Genomic DNA, 17701 nt, shown 5'->3' with positions numbered 1-17701 from the left:
CCATGTATCTTTATTTGGAGTAAATATGTAAGAGGTGTGTGAGCCTTTTTTTCTTATTCTGCGTCTCTCTTCCAAGTATGACAAGCACCAATTACCAACAATTCCAATCTAATTACAATAATTATCTAGTACATCAACATCAGTAAACTCATTGCTGAAGCAAATGTTTTTTAAACCCAGTTTTTCAAGTCTTGAGCTTTACTTTTTTTGTGGTCAAATTTAAAAAGTATTTCACAAATCTGGTTAAGAGATGATAGCTAATAGTTAAATTCAATAAGAGATGATATTACCATCCAATTTAGTGCAGTCTTAACTGTAAAGAGCACTAGCAAAGAGAGGCCTCACAAATATCAGATTTAGTTTGCACCTGAATTCATCAGGAATTAAAGGCTTTTTGTTTATCAAAGCATCAGGATTAAATTTTGAGGGGAAAAAAAGCCTCTTCTAGAAAATATTCAGGATATGCAAAGATGCTGACTTCAAAGATAAACACAGACCTGTTCTATTGTAAAGAAGATTTCCATTTGCTGAAGTTACAGATGTATCTGAAAACATGTTTTCAAGTTCCTGATATAGTTTCATGAAGTCCTCATTCCGGCTAAGTTCATTCCTGGTGCGAGTCAAGCCTTTAAAGATAAAATGGTTAAATAGTCAATCTCTTAAATAAATCTTAAAGATCTGGTGTTTTGCTACATATACATTAGCTTTAATTTAGAATCAATTCCACAGTTCTTTAACTGACATACACATTTTCTGAAAAAACTAAGGTTATTATGAAAAGGTTTATGTAATTAGGAGTCAGTATTATTTCAGGGAGTGTTAGAGGATTACATGCACATAACAGAGGTCTATATCCTGTTAAGGCATATTACAAATTATTAGTCTCAAGCTTGTCCTTTTCGCCAACAAGACGGTCTAACAAAAAACACTACCTTGCCGCCCACCTTGTCTTTTTAATGTCATCCATTTTACTTACGAAAACTGGCCAGCTGTTGATGATGCTTTTGCACTCATTCAAGATTAAGAGAGCTGAACTACTAGTGTAAACAGGACAGAATTAAATGTCTTTCTGAATGTTTCTGTAACAGTGCAGAATTTTTTTTGTCCTGGTTACCCTAACAACTGAACTGTGGTAAGTATGGGTTCAAGGAATGCCACTAGGACTGAGCATGTTGTCAGTAATCAACTTCTCAATGAAGTTTGCAGATGATACCAAACTGGGTGGGGTTGCAACTTCTTTGGAGGATAGGGACATAATTCAAAATGCCCTTAGCAAGTTAGAGAAATGGTCAGAGGTAAACAGGATGAGGTTTAATAAAGAGAAATGCAAAGTGCTACACTTAGGAAGGAACAATCAGTTCCATACATACAAGATGGGAAGCGACTGTCTAGGAAGGAGCATGGCGGAAAGGGATCTAGGGATCATAGTGGACCACAAGTTGAATATGAGTCAACAGTGTGATGCTGTTGCAAAAAAAGCAAATATGATTCTAGATTGTATCAACAGGTGTGTTGTAAGCAAAACTCGTGAAGTCATTCTGCTGCTCTACTCTACACTAGTTAGGCCTCAGCTGGAGTACTGTGTCCAGTTCTGGGCGCCACATTTCAAGAAAGATGTGGAGAAATTGGAAAGGGTACAGAGAAGAGCGACAAGAATGATTAAAGGTTTAGAGAACATGACCTATGAAGCCAGGCTTCATGAACTGAGCTTGTTTAGTTTGGAAAAAAGAAGATTAAGGGGGGACATGATAGCGGTTTTCAAATATCTAAAAGGGTGTCACAAGGAGGAAGGAGAAACTTTGTTCCTCTTGGTTTCTGAGGACAGGACAAGGAGTAATGGGCTTAAAGTGCAGCAGGGGAGGTTTAGATTGGACATTAGGAAAAAATTCCTAACTGTCAGGGTGGTCAAATATTGGAATAAATTGCCAAGGGAGGTGGTGGAATCTCCCTCTCTGGAGATATTTAAGAACAGGTTAGATAGACATCGGTCAGGGATGGTGTAGACGGAGCTTGGTCCTGCCTTGAGGGCAGGGGGCTGGACTCGATGACCTCTTGAGATCCCTTCCAGTCCTATTATTCTATGATTCTATGCATTGGCAGAGCTGCACTGATGCAGCTGCATCATTGGAGTGCTTCTAGTAAAGACACTTTAAGCCAAGAGGAAGCCAGCTCTCTAAGTCCCCCGCTGGCCACAGGCTCCCTGTGTTTCCGCTCTGAAATGTACAAGAGCCCCAGTGGGGAGTCTCTGTTGTTGGGAATACCCTACACTTGCACATTTCAAATGCAGAACACCACCACTACACTCCTGTCCCGTTCCATGGAGCTGGAGGAAACCAGCTTTGAAGCCGGCTCCCCACAGCACCTCCTCTTCCCCTTCAGCTGCCTCTTTCTGATAGAGGCAACGGTGGAGCGGAGGAGGGAAGTGACTCGTCAACTAGTGTGTCAACTATCTGATAAGCTCTTGCTTATTGGATAGTTGACTAGTCGATTAGTTGCTTATGTAACCCCCAAGGAGATTACTTGGATTCCTGGGGCCTTGTCTGCTGGCAGCTCAGGGAGAGGCTCTGAGTTTGCCTTGGCTCCCCCACCCTACCAGGGCCAGAGTCTGCCCGGCAACCCATGGGGAGTGAGATGCCCCTCCCAGGGGGAAGGAGAGACCATTGTTGGGGGGAGTCTGGAGCCAGCAGGGCAAGGGGAGGCTGGCTGTGTGGGAGCTAGTAAGTCCCAGGCCTGCATGCAGGGTTTCCCCTGAGAACTGGCCTCTAGGGACCTGAAGGCAGGATCCCTCAGCTGGGTTTATGTCTCCACTGTTGATTCCCAGTTGTGGAGTTTGCTGGGAGGCTTCCCCAGCCAGGCTGAGTGGGCTCCAGCTCCCTGGGTGAGACCAGTCACCGCATGGTCAGCTCTGCTCTAGCAGCGAGTTCAGGGCTGCTGCCTGCTGGGTGGGTCTGCATGCTGGGCTAGGAGGTTATAGTTTGAATTTTGGTGCAGTTGTGTGGTCTGCACCTTGAGCCTTGCACCCTTCGCGGGGAGGGGAAATCCTGGGACCGAAGCAGCCTGACTCCTGCCTGAAGAGGATCCCTGCGAGAAGAGAGCAGCCCCTTTGCAGTGACTGAGTCATCTCTCAACCTGAGGCTCATTCAGGGAGTGTGTGAGTGCACCAATTTTTAGTTAGGCAGGGGATTCGTTTGGGGATTTTATTACCTGCAGCATATTAAACTGTGGAGGGATTTACTGCCTTCTCCCATGTGTGAGTCCTTTGGGCTGCACTGGACCTAGTCAGCCTCACTGCTAAACCACTGCAGAGAAGGATTGTGTGGTCAACAGTCATCAAGGGCCCCAACAAAGTACGTGTACCAACGGGACCCTGATCTTACAGTTGCTGGGCACCGGTGACCCTAAAAATAGTGTTTTACCCTGTTCTGTTATATTGGTCTCCTGTTTAATATAACTGTGTTTAATATAGTGTATGTGTTTGTGCTAATTTCTGGGAGTCTCCAACTATCTGGCAAATACATGGGGATTACTATCTGGGCTAGAATTTCCTCCCAAGCTGCCCTGGTGACCCTGCCAGGAAGGAGTGAGGGGGGTGGAGGCACCGCCAAGTACATCAATCAGAAAAAATAAAGTTGAGTGTATGACAGGATCCAGAAGAACCCAGACCTATCAAAACCTGTAAGGAGATTGGCTTTAAAGAAGGTAACCAGGTGGAGAGGGGGCGCTACACTTACATCCCTAGTTAGAAGGTCTATGTAGTGCAGTATGGACACGCCAGCATGGTTGAGCACGGTCAGCATACAACCAGCGTAGACCCTGGTTTACAACGCAGTGTGGATGCTCAAAAATAAGCATGGAAAGACCAGCGCAGGTCCCACAGACCAGGGCTTATGACACAATGCAGACATACCGTAAGTGGCTAATACATACTGTGTATCTTACTCTATGCACCTGTTTGTTCCTTGACCCCTTTAGACGTAAGTGGTTCTCAGCCTTTTCCATGTTACAAAAGAAAGTTTGTAGACCAACATCCCTTTTCATCTAGCCACAAAGAAAGGATGGGTGGCAGTGACCCCCAAGTGTTACTGCTTGAGAATGACACTACTGCACACTCAAACTTGTGTGGCTGGCATCTCCTAGCATGGAGCTGCACAATCATCTAGAGTCATTTTGCTTCGTAAGGAGAATTCCAAAGGCTCCTCAGTTCCTTGCCTAATTTTGGAATTCTTGACCTGAAACTCTAAAGTGGAGGAGAGTTGGTGTGGAGTGGGACTATGCAGATGTGACATACTTGGAAAATAGTTACTGGTAAGTAATCTCTTGTTAAGTGGCCTCTGCATGCTCCCCTTTGTGAGAGACTATGAGCAGCAGCTCTTACAAGGTGGGATGAGCAGTTCTAGGGGAACAAGGACCTAAAAATGAGCATCACCATTGGATGGCGGATCAAGAGTGTTAGAAATGCCCACAAGCTTGCTCTCCCAGACTTCAGTGAAGAACAGCACATTTTTTGCTTTAGAAACATACAGTTTCAAGTAATGGCTTTACAATTTCTATTAAAAAAACTATGAAGAATGCTTGCAGTATGGATGCTGTGTTCAGATTAGTTAATACCTTTTGACATAGCTGGATGAATGAACAAGGAACAAGTTATAACAGAGACATAAATGAGATCTGGGAAAATACAGACCAGTTAGTGGCCTGTACAAAATGGAAACAAATGGCTTGAGACTGAAAATGGCCACAAAGGTTAGAGTTTTTCCTGTAAAAAGAGGTGATATAAATGCCAGGGTCAATTCACAAGTTTTAATTTCCAGCTGTTGTGTTGCATAGGAACAGCACACCACAATTCTAAGCAATTAATGTTCTAAATTTCTGCTGAGAATGACAACTTCACAAGTGCTTTACATTAGGCACTGTCAATACTTGAGTGTACAGGTTCTGGAAAGTTTAAACAATAAAAACTCAACTGAGATAAAGGCTGCCTGTTGTGCTCAGATGGAAGATAGGTATTAGAAGGATGGTCCAGTAGTTAAAGCAATGGCCCATGACTTGAGAGACAAGGTTCAAGTCTCTTTTCTGACACAGACTTCTTGTGTGACCATGGGCAAGTCACTTATCCTCTCTGCGCTCTTGGTCCCCATCTTTAAGCTGGGACCTACAGAACTTCCCTTCCTCACAGATGCATCGTGGGGTAAAATACACATTAAAGATAGTGATGTGCTCAGATACTACAGTAACAGATAAGTACCTAAAATAGGATTAAAGATTTAATGGCACTGCAGAATAATAGGTTCCAGAGCAAGGTGTAGCAAGGAAGCCTAATCCGAACTACCTACTCCGTGCCGCGTGTAGCTGCGGGCACGGAGTCCGAATTAGCAGGGATCTAAAAATGGCGGCGCCAGGCAAGATGCAAATGAAGCCCGGGAAATTCAAATCCCGAGCTTCATTTGCAACTTCGGTTGCCTACATTAACTTCCCTAGTTCGAACTAGGTGGTAATGTAGACATACGCTAGGAGAGGAAAAAGTGGCATAAGGGTGCCAACATAGTAGACCCTAGTAGATCAGGGGGCTATAATGCTCTCTATAAAAGCAGAGTTAACCATGCCAGGTTCTCAACACCAAATTCAACCAATCCAGATGGGTCGACCTTTTCTCTGAACACGTGAATACGCTGACACTGGATGAGGAAAGCATCAAGGATCCTGTGTGAAACAACTGCACCTTTGGCAATTAAGAGGAGACTGAAAAGCAGTTGGGACCATACCCCCATACCCATTTTAAACTCTAAGAGCCCTTCATCACACGCACACACACGCGCATGCACACACACAGAGCAAGGTCCCCAGACACGGCTCTCTAGACAATCACACAGCTTGATGCCAAGAGACACTAATCCCAGAAACAGGAATATGCATAGGCCTTTCAAAGACGAATCCAGGTTTTATATCACAATAAGATCTTGTCTCCATTAGGGATGTAAGTGACTAAGCATAAGCTCATCGGATAGTTGACTAATCTCTCAACTAGTCACTTCCCCCCACCTTGCTGCTTCTATTGGGGGGAGGGAGCCGGTGCTGGAGGGAGCCAGATTAAAAATCGGTTCCCGCTAGCACTGTCTCTGCAGAGGGGAGGGGAGGCAAGGGGTTAGCAGGGACTGGACATGAGCAGGGATTCAGCTGTTCCAGCTCACACTGGGTCCCCCCCACTGCGCTTCACCCTTTTAAATGTATTAAGAACCTGATAGCTCTTAATACATTTAAAAGGCAGAGCCGCAGCGAGGGTTAGCTCCCAGAGCCGGGCGCTAACGCTGCTGCAGCTCCCCTGCTTAACGACTAACTGACTAGTCGATTCGTTAATTACATTTAACATCCCTATTCTACAGCACCAAAAATGGAGCACACCATTGTCAACTGGTGATGGCAAGACAGGAAGATGTAGTGCAGACAGGGTTCAGACATTTTACTTGCAAGGCCAGGAGACATGATGGAAAAAACCAATATAGCATCACCCTATGTCTTCCATGGCTGCTAATACCAACAGGCTGAACTGTTGGGGAATTACTAGAATGTGTGTGGGGTTTTTGTTTAGGTTTTTTTTTGGGGGGGGGGGGGGGGGGTTTGGCCAGCATAGATACTGCCTTAAAGACCTAATCTTTTCTGCACAGACCTTCTACTTGTTGATTCGGTATCTTTTCTGGTCTATTGCTGTATCGTGCTCTGAACTCTGATTCCATCTTTCCCATACATCACTGAGCTATCTCCATACAAACACAATTGTTTCTAACTACACTATCTCACCTATAGATGATGTCTAAAGGCTTACGTTGAACATGATATTTTAATCAAAATGTAAGCTGCAAAAAAGAACACACATAAATTTCATTAGGAACACATTTGTTAAACTGTCATTACAATTATTCAGGAAAAAAAAAGGTGATTACTCTTATTTACATGGCACTCAACATACATTTTTTATTTCCTGAAAATTAAATTGGAGGAGGAAATGAGGGGTAGAGAAAGTCTGTTTGTGAATGCATTTTACCTTTTGATCCATCCATAATTCCACACAAGAAGATAAATAAGGATCGTGTTCCCATCTGCAGCAGTAGCTCATAACCATGATACAAACTAATGCAAAGAGCAAAATCTCCTTCAATGATGCCCTGTTGTATTCCCTAAGAAAACAAATTTTGACACATTGGATTGAACTAAAAAGGTGAATAAACAACAGGAATCATACTGCAATTTTTTATGCCAAAAATCAGTTAAACTTCTGAAAAACACCTGCAAAAGAATACAATACTAAATTGGTGATTTGTTTCCCAAAATCCTCATAAAGCAGACTGGAAATTGTTCGGGAAAGTTTTCTAATAACGAAAAAAAGTAACTCTTCAATCTCAAAGGAGTCATGTTTTTGATAAAGGAATTGAGATAACAGACATTGGTAAACACATTTCCAAAACACACCAAAGCTGTTTTACTTGTCCTCGTGGAAGAATTAACTATCTGACTTACCAAGGGAATTCCATTTTGTGTTATTGCTTGTACTGCTTATTTCATTTGGCAGGGTGATATTTTCTTCACACTTACCCAAGCTAGGCTAAGCATCTTGACTTAATTAAATTATATTGGCTGTTATTAATTACACTCGCTGATATGCTTAAGGCACTTACAGGACTTTTGGAAAGTCATAAATGGACTGAGTTTCTGTGTATAGCTGTCACCTGGATTACTGAATAAACAAAGGATAGACTAGGGCAGACTACTTGTGACTACTAAATATCCTGAGGCAATTTAGACAAGGAGATGCATGAGCTGAATATTCAGGCCTAAGTGAAATCTGGTAGTTATATTCTGTGTGTCTAGTTCCTTATAGAGCAGTGATCTCCAACCTTTTCAAGCAGGAGATCACTTTTTGAATTTAAGGGCAATCCAGGATCTACCTCAAACCCAAATACCCTTGCCCCACCTCCTTTGTGCCCCTTCTCCAAGGCTCCGCCTCTGCTCGCTCCATCCTCCCCCGTTCTTCCTCCCTTTCATCAGGCAGGGGCAGAGGGCTGGGGTGCAGGCTCTGGTCTTGGGTTAAGGGATTTGGAGTGTGAGGGTTTCTGGGCTGAGCCTGGGTCAGGGAGTTGGGGTGCAGGAGGGGGTTCAGGGTACAGGCCTAAGGGAGTTTGGGTCTGGGGGGGACACAGGGCTAGGGCAGGGACTTGGGGTGCAGGTGTTTTTTTTTGTTTTTGTTTTTTTACTGGGACGGGGGGCAGGATGCAGGCTCTATCTGGACACTGCTTACCACAGGTAGTGCTGTGGGGCTAAGGCAGGCTCATCCCTGCCCTGGCCCTGCACCACTCTCAAAAGCAGCCAGCAAACTCCCTCCCTCCCAGGCCCTGTTGTGCCCCCCTCCATTCTGTGGAGATAGGCTACAGGGTGGGAGAGGAGGCACCTTGGCGTCAGCGCCCCTCCTCTCCCTTCTCTTCCCTGCCCTGCCCAGCAAGTGGGAGTGGGGAACAGCTCCAAGGCAAAGGGCAGGAAGTGCCCAGCAGTGCGGGGAAGGGCAGCTGAAGTGCCGGCATTAGATAGCCTCTTGGCCAAACCTGTCAGGATCCCCTGTCAGAGGCTCCAAGATCTACCAGTCAATCCCGATAGACTGGTTGGTGACCACTGATCTATAGCTTCAGATGAACGTATTCTACCTTCTTTGTCCTAACTGGTGCTGCAGTGGTGTTGAGAGCATTTACACAAGTTGGCACATTCCAGCCCTGGGGCTGCACATCTATGGTAATTTCTAGTTATAGCCACTCAAGCATTTTTGAGACCCATTGGTATTTTATGTACTATGTTAATGAAGTAGTGTTACTACTGTTTATTGAATACTGAATAAACTCATACACCAAACAACAATACTAAGTAATATTTACCGCATTGTGGGAAGAAGGGTTTTTCCTAAATTGATCTCTGGCTATAATTATCTGGTACTTCGTAAGGCTGGGAATATCACGCTGGGCCAAAACTCGAATTTTAATCAGGCGGCCAGCAAACGTTTCCAAAATCTGTAGATAAAACAAAAAGCACACGTCATGTAAAGAGAAAAAATTATGCTTTTTTCAAAATTCTGTTGGTCTATAATTAACAGGCAGCTTTAATACACAGTTACCTGCCACACAGAAATAAAGTAAGCAGAATGTAACTGGCTTGCCTGGTTTGTACACTAACTGGTGAGTTTGCAAAGTGGGATTCTCTGCAGTGGAGCCTGTTTGATGATTGCATTCACTTGGAGATAGTTTATAGCGTAGCAGATGGATACTGCCCACGTTACATCCCATTATGCTGTTCTCCACTGCCGGTGTAAGTTTCTTGTATCTTTTAGGCTAAATGTTTTTTTGTTTTTATTTGTATTCCGACATATTATGCAAGCCTGTTTTCCACTTCAGTAGAGCAAGGGAAATGACCTGCTCTAATTCATCTTAATACTGCTTTTTTCTGCTTTGTTCCTTTGCCAAAAGTGGTTAGGAATCCCCCCCATACAGAGTTTTGCATGGAGTACTAACTCTACCATTTTATCACTGGAGTAATGAGATTTGCCCTAGGCAAATAGCTTTTTTGGTGTGTTGGTCCATTTGGGTAGCAGTATCAAAAACACCTTAGCATGCTATAAAACTATCACAAGTTTTCTCCAAAGATATCTTTGGCTTAATATGACAAGAGACTATCAGTTCTGAATTCATGCTAGTTGTATGCACTAGTAATCAGACTGAGGTACTGTCTATACTAACTATGTTTACAACATTTCCCAGGGGTTGTGTTGCATAAATTGCTAGTTTCATCCCCTGGAGGCTAGTTCAGTTTTCCTCAAGAAGAGAGTCTCACTTTCAGGCTGGCTCCAACTCTGTTTTATTGTTTGCAAACAAGTTCAGCCGAGGAGCTCAGTGCCCAAAGCAAGGTCGACCTTGAGCATCGCCTGAGCTGAAACTTTTATAGATTTCACATTCCTTCTGGTTAGCGTGTCGCAACGTGATTGGTCACTGCAAGTTTACTCAGTTCCCTGGCAGAAAGTTTAGCAGCCTCTAAGACATGCGCAATCAGCTAAATGATACGTGCTGTTTCGAGCATAAGCAATGGAGGGGAAGAAGCGCACTTAGTTTTTACTACAGTTGTAGGGTGAGTACAGTTGAATTAGTACAAAAGCCAGAGAATTCTGAATCTTCAGAAAGCTCTGGATGCCATATTGTTCATAATTATTTTTGTTAAACATAATGAAAAACAAGGCTAACTGCAATACTGAGTACAGGACTGCTTACTAGAATCTTGGGGTATCAACGGCTTCAACAACTTTTAACACTGGTTAAGGCTAAACCAGACGGAAATGGTTTGGGAAAGTGCCCCCTTTGTCAAGAGTGAAACATACCAAAACCAGCAGGAAATCAATGTCAGATACATCACAGTTTTAGAAGCAGAACACATGTTTATTCCAGGCGTCAACTATTTCAGTTTACTTTGCACATATCTACTTTTCATGTATTTTGGTCTCTTTAACTATGGTAATTACCAAGTCTACAATTCATCTGCATGTAGGACAACAACTTGGATTTTAAGGGGAGCAGCCAGATCTCTGCTGCACTCAGGGGGGAGGGGAAGGTGTTTGCCCCAAAGCATATACATAGAGTGCCATGTGAGGTGTCAAATGGAAGCTTGTGTCCTACTGATTCTGTGTGTGCTACTCATGTACTTGTGTGATGTCTGTATGTGGGGTTATGAACATGGGCTTGTACCATGAACGTTCTCTGCCTGAGACAGAGCAATGGGCCTGGACCGCCTGTTGTAAAGAAGGATTGCTCAGTCAATGACTATGCTAATTAGCACGGCTCCAAGGACAATGGTTCTCACGGTGCCCAATACACACCTGAGGAATGTTCTGGAACCCTGCAAACCAGCCAGGGCATAATGGCTGCCGGCACGTGGAACACAGACAGGTCACTTGACCATGTGACACACTCCAGCTTGGAAGGTACCAGGAATGGATATAAAGTGCCATGAGGTGGACTCCATCTTGTCTTCAATTCCGTTACTGATCCCAGATGCAGCCTTGCGAGGGACAGAGAGCCGGGGAGGATTGCTAACCCATCCTGACATAGGATGGACACCGGAGACTTTTAAGAGAGCAGTTTGTAACATCTCTGCTGAGAGCCGGCATCGAGAACTTGGTGATCGGTGCATGTAACGTATTCTCCTTAACCTCACTCTCCACCTTCTCTTTCTTTTATCAATAAACCTTTCGATTTTAGATTCTAAATAATTGGCCCAGCGTGCTCTTGTGGGTAAGATCCAGCGTGTAAATTGTCCAGGGGTCTGTGGCTGGTTCTTTGGGACTGGGAGGATCCGTTTAGGGTAGGTGAGATCGGGTTCCATAACCCCTCACTTGTGTGCAGGTCCAGGGCTGATTGTGGCACAGGAGAGCTGGGCTGTCTGAGGGGTTTGGCTTGTGAGGCTTCCTGCTGGCCGGATTGGCAGCTGAAGCGCTCGATGTGACTGGTTTGTGACCTGTTTGGGAAAGGTCCCCAGTCTGGGGCTGTAAGCAGCCGTGGTTTTGAGCAATTCGCCCTGAGCAGATGCCCTCAGCAGTGCCCAGATGGTCACACTCTGGCTCTTTATGTTGCATTTGCTAGAGTAAGACCTGTTAAGGCACCTGAAGACATGTCCTGGTGGAGGGGAGAGCAATTAACTGTCTCAGTTCATCTACAGAGATTCCCCTTGAAAAAAAGTGCAAGTCTCAGACTCACCAGTGGGAAAGGGGAGGAAGTGGGAGAGGAGGGACTGGAGATTCAGTAAGGAAACATCTCACTGCTGCCTGGGTGTCACTGCGCTGTTAGAGGCGGAAAACCCAACTAGTAGCCCATAACTGTGAGCTGTTTATTGGAAAAGGAGTCTGGGTCTCCAGCTACAAAGTTAATGCTCTGTTGGGTAGATCTGGGCCAGCTTCTCTTGCTTCCTTCCATGGCTTTGCATTGGAAGACAGAAATTATCCACTGCTGGGATCACAAACTGCTGAGGCTAATGCAGCAGGTTCATGCAACCTGTCAGTAGCAATTTCTACTTTGGGAGAACTGCCTTCATATCATTCTGTCACCTGCTCCCTCCCTGGAGGAAATGAAGCAAAGTAGGCGAGATCAAGGGGATTGCTTGCTGCTTCACTGTTGGGCCTTCCTGATTCTAATTGGCTCAGGAGAGGGCAACTAGGGTGACCCCTTCCTGAGCTGGCCACAAAACAAGCAGAACTTATTGTCTATGCACTGTTGGGCAATAAGTGCATGAATATAGTTTTCCCTCTAGTTCAATCAAGCAGAAAAAAGCCAAGGCTACAGAGCTGTAGTACTTCAGGAAGAAAGGGAAGCCAAGAATCCAATGTTTCTGTTTGAAAAACCAGTGAACAACACTTGCCCAGATTTCTGCACTACACATTTAAAATTTATTTTAACTTAGGAAAAAAAAAACAGAACATCCTAAATCACAGATACAGGCAGGGTGAACAAGAACTCCTTGCTGTAAGAGAAGGCAGAACAGAAGTGGTGTGCTCTTCAGCAAAACAGTCATACCCCCTTCAGTCAGTAAGACTGAGTTCTGCCCCAAAAGCTGCAATCCAGTTGAAGAACTGTTCTAGAATCTGTATGGTCCTTGCTGAGATGAAGAAATACACATTCTATGGCATATATTGACATATAACCTGTAAATGACACCCACCAACTGCTAAAATAAACATGATGGAACCTGAGCAAAATCTGCATTACACACTAGAATAAACTATTTAAATAGTCAATGTGAATCAAGCAGGTCAGGGGAGATATTACTTCTCACAGAATATAGTAGATTACAACAGTCCATTCCAACAAATAACTTCCATAATGCACTACTAGTATAAGATAAACATGAGAACATTAAAGATCTGAAGGCAAAAGTGTAGTGTGCATTACACTCAAAGACCTGTATAGTGTACATTAGTATTTGAATATACGATAATAAATAAATTGGACATCTAACTAAAAATAGTGTATACAAAACATGAAGGAAGACATTTTCCTTTAAAAAGACTGAAGGTGTGAGCTTAATTTTAATACCATCATAGCTACGGTTTTATGTGCAAGTGCTTTTTTTTTTTTTTTTTAAACACTATTTTATGAGTGCTTGTGTTTCATCTCCCTGACCTAAACTGCAGTATGGAAGAAAATGATACCACCACTATATATCTGAGCTAATCATCTCATACAAAACAAACCAGGAACAGCTAAGACAGCAGGATTCAGTCACCTGGAGCTTCAAAACTCAATCAAATAAGAACTGTAAACATAACCTACTTAGAAAAGACACAACATGCTTCACTCAGATACAAGTGATTCATTACATTTAACTAATCTCTCAGTATCTGATTTCAATCAGCTCTAATTAACAAGCAGAGTAACTGAAAATAATTTCAATCTTTCCAGGACATTTTAGTTATACAATAGTACAAAAAAATAATGTTTAAAACAGAACAGTAGAACAAGTAGATTTTCTTTTGAGGGTAAACATAGAAGTTTCTATAGTGCCTGAGTACTTTTCTGCTTCAATAAGGTCAGTCAAGGAGCAACTGAATACACCATCAACAGTGCATGCAAAGACTAGTACACACAGTTATTCCATTCTACCAATTGGGAGAATAGCCAAGAATGCACTAGCATATGGCATCAAATTAAATGAAATATCTCCCCCTACCAAACAAAATCAACATAAATTTCAACACTTAAAAACTAATCAATTTCATGCCAACACCACCTAAGTAAGGCACTGAACCACACAAAAGTTTCCTTTGGCCCTCTAATGATACCCTTTCATATACATGGAATCATTTGAGACCTATACACAAATCTTGCACAGTTTGCAAAAAATGTTTTTAATATATTTAAGAATAATATGCATATTAAGTCAAATCTGATAAGATGTTTTGAAGTACCCCTGTGATCGCTCACTAATTCATGACATTAATGTGTTCTCTTTTGGCTTAATTTTTATTTATAAAGGTGGCTAGGATTATTCCTAGACAGCAGAGTTAGGCAACTTAATCACTTGTCAAGGCAACTTAATCCATGTAAATTCTAAAAATTAAAAGACAAAATTATACACTGCTATATAACCTTGAAATCATTTTTTAAATTCTCCAAAACTAAGCTGACAAACAAAGCTAAACAAACACAGACTTGGTGTGAAATTCCCTGCAGTCTATCCAATAACAGCACTTATATCCTTTAAGTTGTCTTTGTGATAAACATATGAATTCTTTCAAATCCTTCAGTCTCTCCTTACTTCTTCCTTTTGCCTTCTGCTCAGATGAATCTATATTATTCATAAAAAGATCCAGAGGTTTAGGTTCCTTTCCACATCTTGCAGTGAGTTTTTCATCTCTATTAGATTTAAAAGTTGTTTGAAGCCACTCAGAAGAGACTCCACACAGTTTTCTTGCCTTTGTATTAATTAAATTACACCCAAATACCATAGTCTTGTATAACCAATTTTAAACCAAATAAAAAGGAGCCTAGACTGTGATAAAGTTTTAAAGGGAAATACATGCAGCGTCTGTGTCAAAAAATGCACATCACAGCTCACCTTCCTTCCTCAATGAAAATAAGTAGATTCCTTTTACTTTAAAATCTGTCTACACTAATTATGGGATTTCTCTAACATACTTTTTATAGCTACGTTAACAATCCAAGAGAAAAGATTTTATAATGTAAATACCATTCTCAAAAATAGCACAAAGCATGTTGCTACTGTACAAAGAACACACTGAACTTTATAGAATACAAGAATTCTGTCTTTTGGCAGAAAGGCTAAACTCAGTTTGAAATTTAAAACGGTAAACAGAGATTTCTCCATAAGAAGAGCAATATCCTTATGCCATTATCGGAATTACACCAAAGAAACAAATGCACAAATTGATCAAGATCATATTTTATTTGTTTTTTAAAGGTGTTTCAAGTTCAACATGTGTATCTTCAACACTAGGAGGGTGGGGCGATGAGAGTGCAGGGACGGTTATTCTCTAAGGCTACGTCTACACAGCATTATTCCGAAATAACAGTGTGCGTCTACTCTACAAGCCTTTATTTTGAAATAATGTTGAGCTGGAGGACTTCTTACTCCGACTCCGATAACCCTCATTTCATGAGAAGTAAGGAAAGTCAAAGGAAGAGTGTTCTTCCTTTGACTTTCTGTTTCATAGATGGCACCAAAAGCCAAATTAAACTGTTTTGACTTCTGCTACGCAATTGATGTAGCTGAAGTTGCGGAGCTTAATTCGACTTTAGCCCTGCTGTGTAGACGTATCCTAAGTGAGGCTCTGTATGGGATAAAACAAAGTCATGGGGTATATTTAAACTGCAGTAAAATAACCAAGATCCCAAGTCTCAGAGCCAAAGTCATTTGACTCAGGCTTGCAGGGCGCAAAATAACAGTGTAGGCATTTGGGCTCAGACTCTGAGGCCCATCCTGGGATTGGGATTTCAGAGCCTGACTGTCTAACCCTGGAACTTTTAGCTCAGCAGTCAGAGGGAGAGTCAGCTGATCTGAGCCAGCCACAGCCATGCTGCAGGTTTTACAGCAGCATAGGTATACCCAAAGTGTCTACAGTTAAATGGTCAGCAAAGCTTCAGCGTCTGTATGCACCTAACAACATTTCTACATCTGTCCACATGTGCAGCTTGGCAGCTTTGAAATACACCATCCTGCAATCAGAAGAATCAACAACAGTATGCATTGCCCTGACCATTTATCATATGATGGCATGAAACATACTAGTGATGACCCAGTGTAAGGTCAGTTTGTAAACTGAATAATTGCTTCTCTGTTGAGTCTTAGAATTTGCCTTGAAAACAACAAAAAACACTAACTACAGCACAAGTCTCTTCAGAACAACTGTATGTCTTCACCAGAACAAACAGTATCTTGTTAAACTCCAATTGATACTGCTGGAAAGAATGAAGACTAAGCAATGCATTCATGCTGAGCCCATCACCATAATATCTGGTCCAAAAAAAGGGGGGGAGGGGTTATTGCTAATATATTGCTTGAGAGTCAATCTATGCCTGCAACCTTAGCCATTATTAGAAATGCTATGCATGTGATTGTATTTATGCATGTTATAATCACTAGGTCTCAAAAGATCACATTGGCCTGTACGTTCCTGCTGGAGTCTCAAATAGTTACGGCAGTGAAAGATGACCCCTGACCCCTGAAATGGCTAAAAGCCTGTGTCCCACACGGTCAGATGGTGACTTGAACACAGCAACGTGATCCCCACTATGCCTTGATAGGACTATACAGAATTAGTCCAGAATGCAGCCTTCCCCTACTGGAATATCACAGTGGCACATAATCCTGGTGCTGCCCACACTACTGAATTGAATTCAGTGTCTGGTCTTAATTTTCAAAATCCTCTGTGGCTCATTAGAACAACCCTCTTAGCACAATAACTCTCTTGCAAGTACATTTACTCTCAGGTTAGGAATTTGTCAACCTGAAAAGTGGAGCTGGTGAAAACGACACACAGGGCTTTCTTGGCAACAGGGCCATGCCTCTGGCACCTGTGGCTCTGGCTGTTTTGTCTGACATTGCAGCCTTAAGAACCACGGGCAAGACTGACTTATTTGATTTAGCTTGCCTGTAATTGGAGTTAAAAACTGAAAGAGGACAAACCAAAAGGATGTGATGTCAAAAGGAATAGAAAAGAGAGGAAGTAAGAACAAATTAAAACCCCACAAGGGGACAAACATCTAATTGCCTTGGGGCAAGTAGAGAGGAGACAACACGAGCCTTTTTAATATTTGGATTTGATTCTTTACCGGGTGTTGTATACAACAATGCTGGGTGATGTTATAAGAAAAATACATGTGGAGGCCATCTATTGAAAGATTCCGCACAAAGTGCCTGGAATTCTGTGCATTTGGGTTGTACCTCTACGTAACCGTGCCACGTATACACCAGGTGACAAAAAAGCTCCTCTGCCCATTCTTAGACTGATCCTGATGGAACCCTGCCATACATACTGAGTTTATGTCCTGGGAGGGGTCCCCGCCCCTGACTCTGCCCCAGACACTGCCCCAACTCCACCCCTTCTCCCCAAGTCCCCACCTCTCCTGCCTCTTCTCATCTCAGCTCTACCTTTTCCCACCCTGTTCCACCCCTTGCTCCTCCTCCACATTGCTTCCTCCACACCATGGAACAGTAGATCTATGGCTGGTGGGAGGCATGGAGAAGAAAGGGAGAGGCTGACTGGTGAGAGAGCTGGGGAGCACTGGGGTACAGGGAGGTGCTAAAGATGCTAAGCACCCGCCATTTTTTTTCCTGTGGCTGCTCCAGGGCTGGAGCACCAATGCAGTCACACCCACAAATCTTGCACACAGTTGCTGCTGGGAAGGAAGAGGGCAGGAATGATATGGCTGTGCAGCACAATGTTGCTACCATCCACCCCCCACTGACGGCCTTGCATGCCACACCCATTCCCATGCATATATGGAATACTCCATGGGGTGTCAGGCTTCAGCCAGGGGTCTTATCTCTTGACCTTGGCGGACACTGTGGCTACGTCTACACTGGCATGAATTTCCGAAAATGCTTTTAATGGAAAAGTTTTCCGTTAAAAGCATTTTCGGAAAAGCGCATCTAGATTGGCAGGACGCTT

General features: G+C 43.1%; 1 protein-coding gene across 3 annotated transcripts in view; it reads right to left on the bottom strand.

Moving 5' to 3' along the window:
- Positions 1 to 17701, bottom strand: part of FANCM (FA complementation group M) — a 106646-nt gene that overhangs the window by 42972 nt on the left and 45973 nt on the right. For all 3 annotated transcript variants that reach the window (XM_075926120.2, XM_075926121.2, XM_089778266.1), the window contains 3 exons: positions 8916 to 9047; positions 7040 to 7172; positions 498 to 626 (listed from right to left, as the gene is read on the bottom strand). In XM_075926120.2, the coding sequence (XP_075782235.2) occupies positions 498 to 626; positions 7040 to 7172; positions 8916 to 9047 (394 nt within the window). The remainder of the gene's footprint in view (positions 1 to 497; positions 627 to 7039; positions 7173 to 8915; positions 9048 to 17701) is intronic.

This window comes from Pelodiscus sinensis, chromosome 5 (assembly GCF_052426305.1).
Source record: "Pelodiscus sinensis isolate ZL-2025 chromosome 5, ASM5242630v1, whole genome shotgun sequence".
NCBI classification, from domain to species: domain Eukaryota; kingdom Metazoa; phylum Chordata; order Testudines; family Trionychidae; genus Pelodiscus; species Pelodiscus sinensis.
This window is presented reverse-complemented; position numbering and strand designations above follow the sequence as displayed.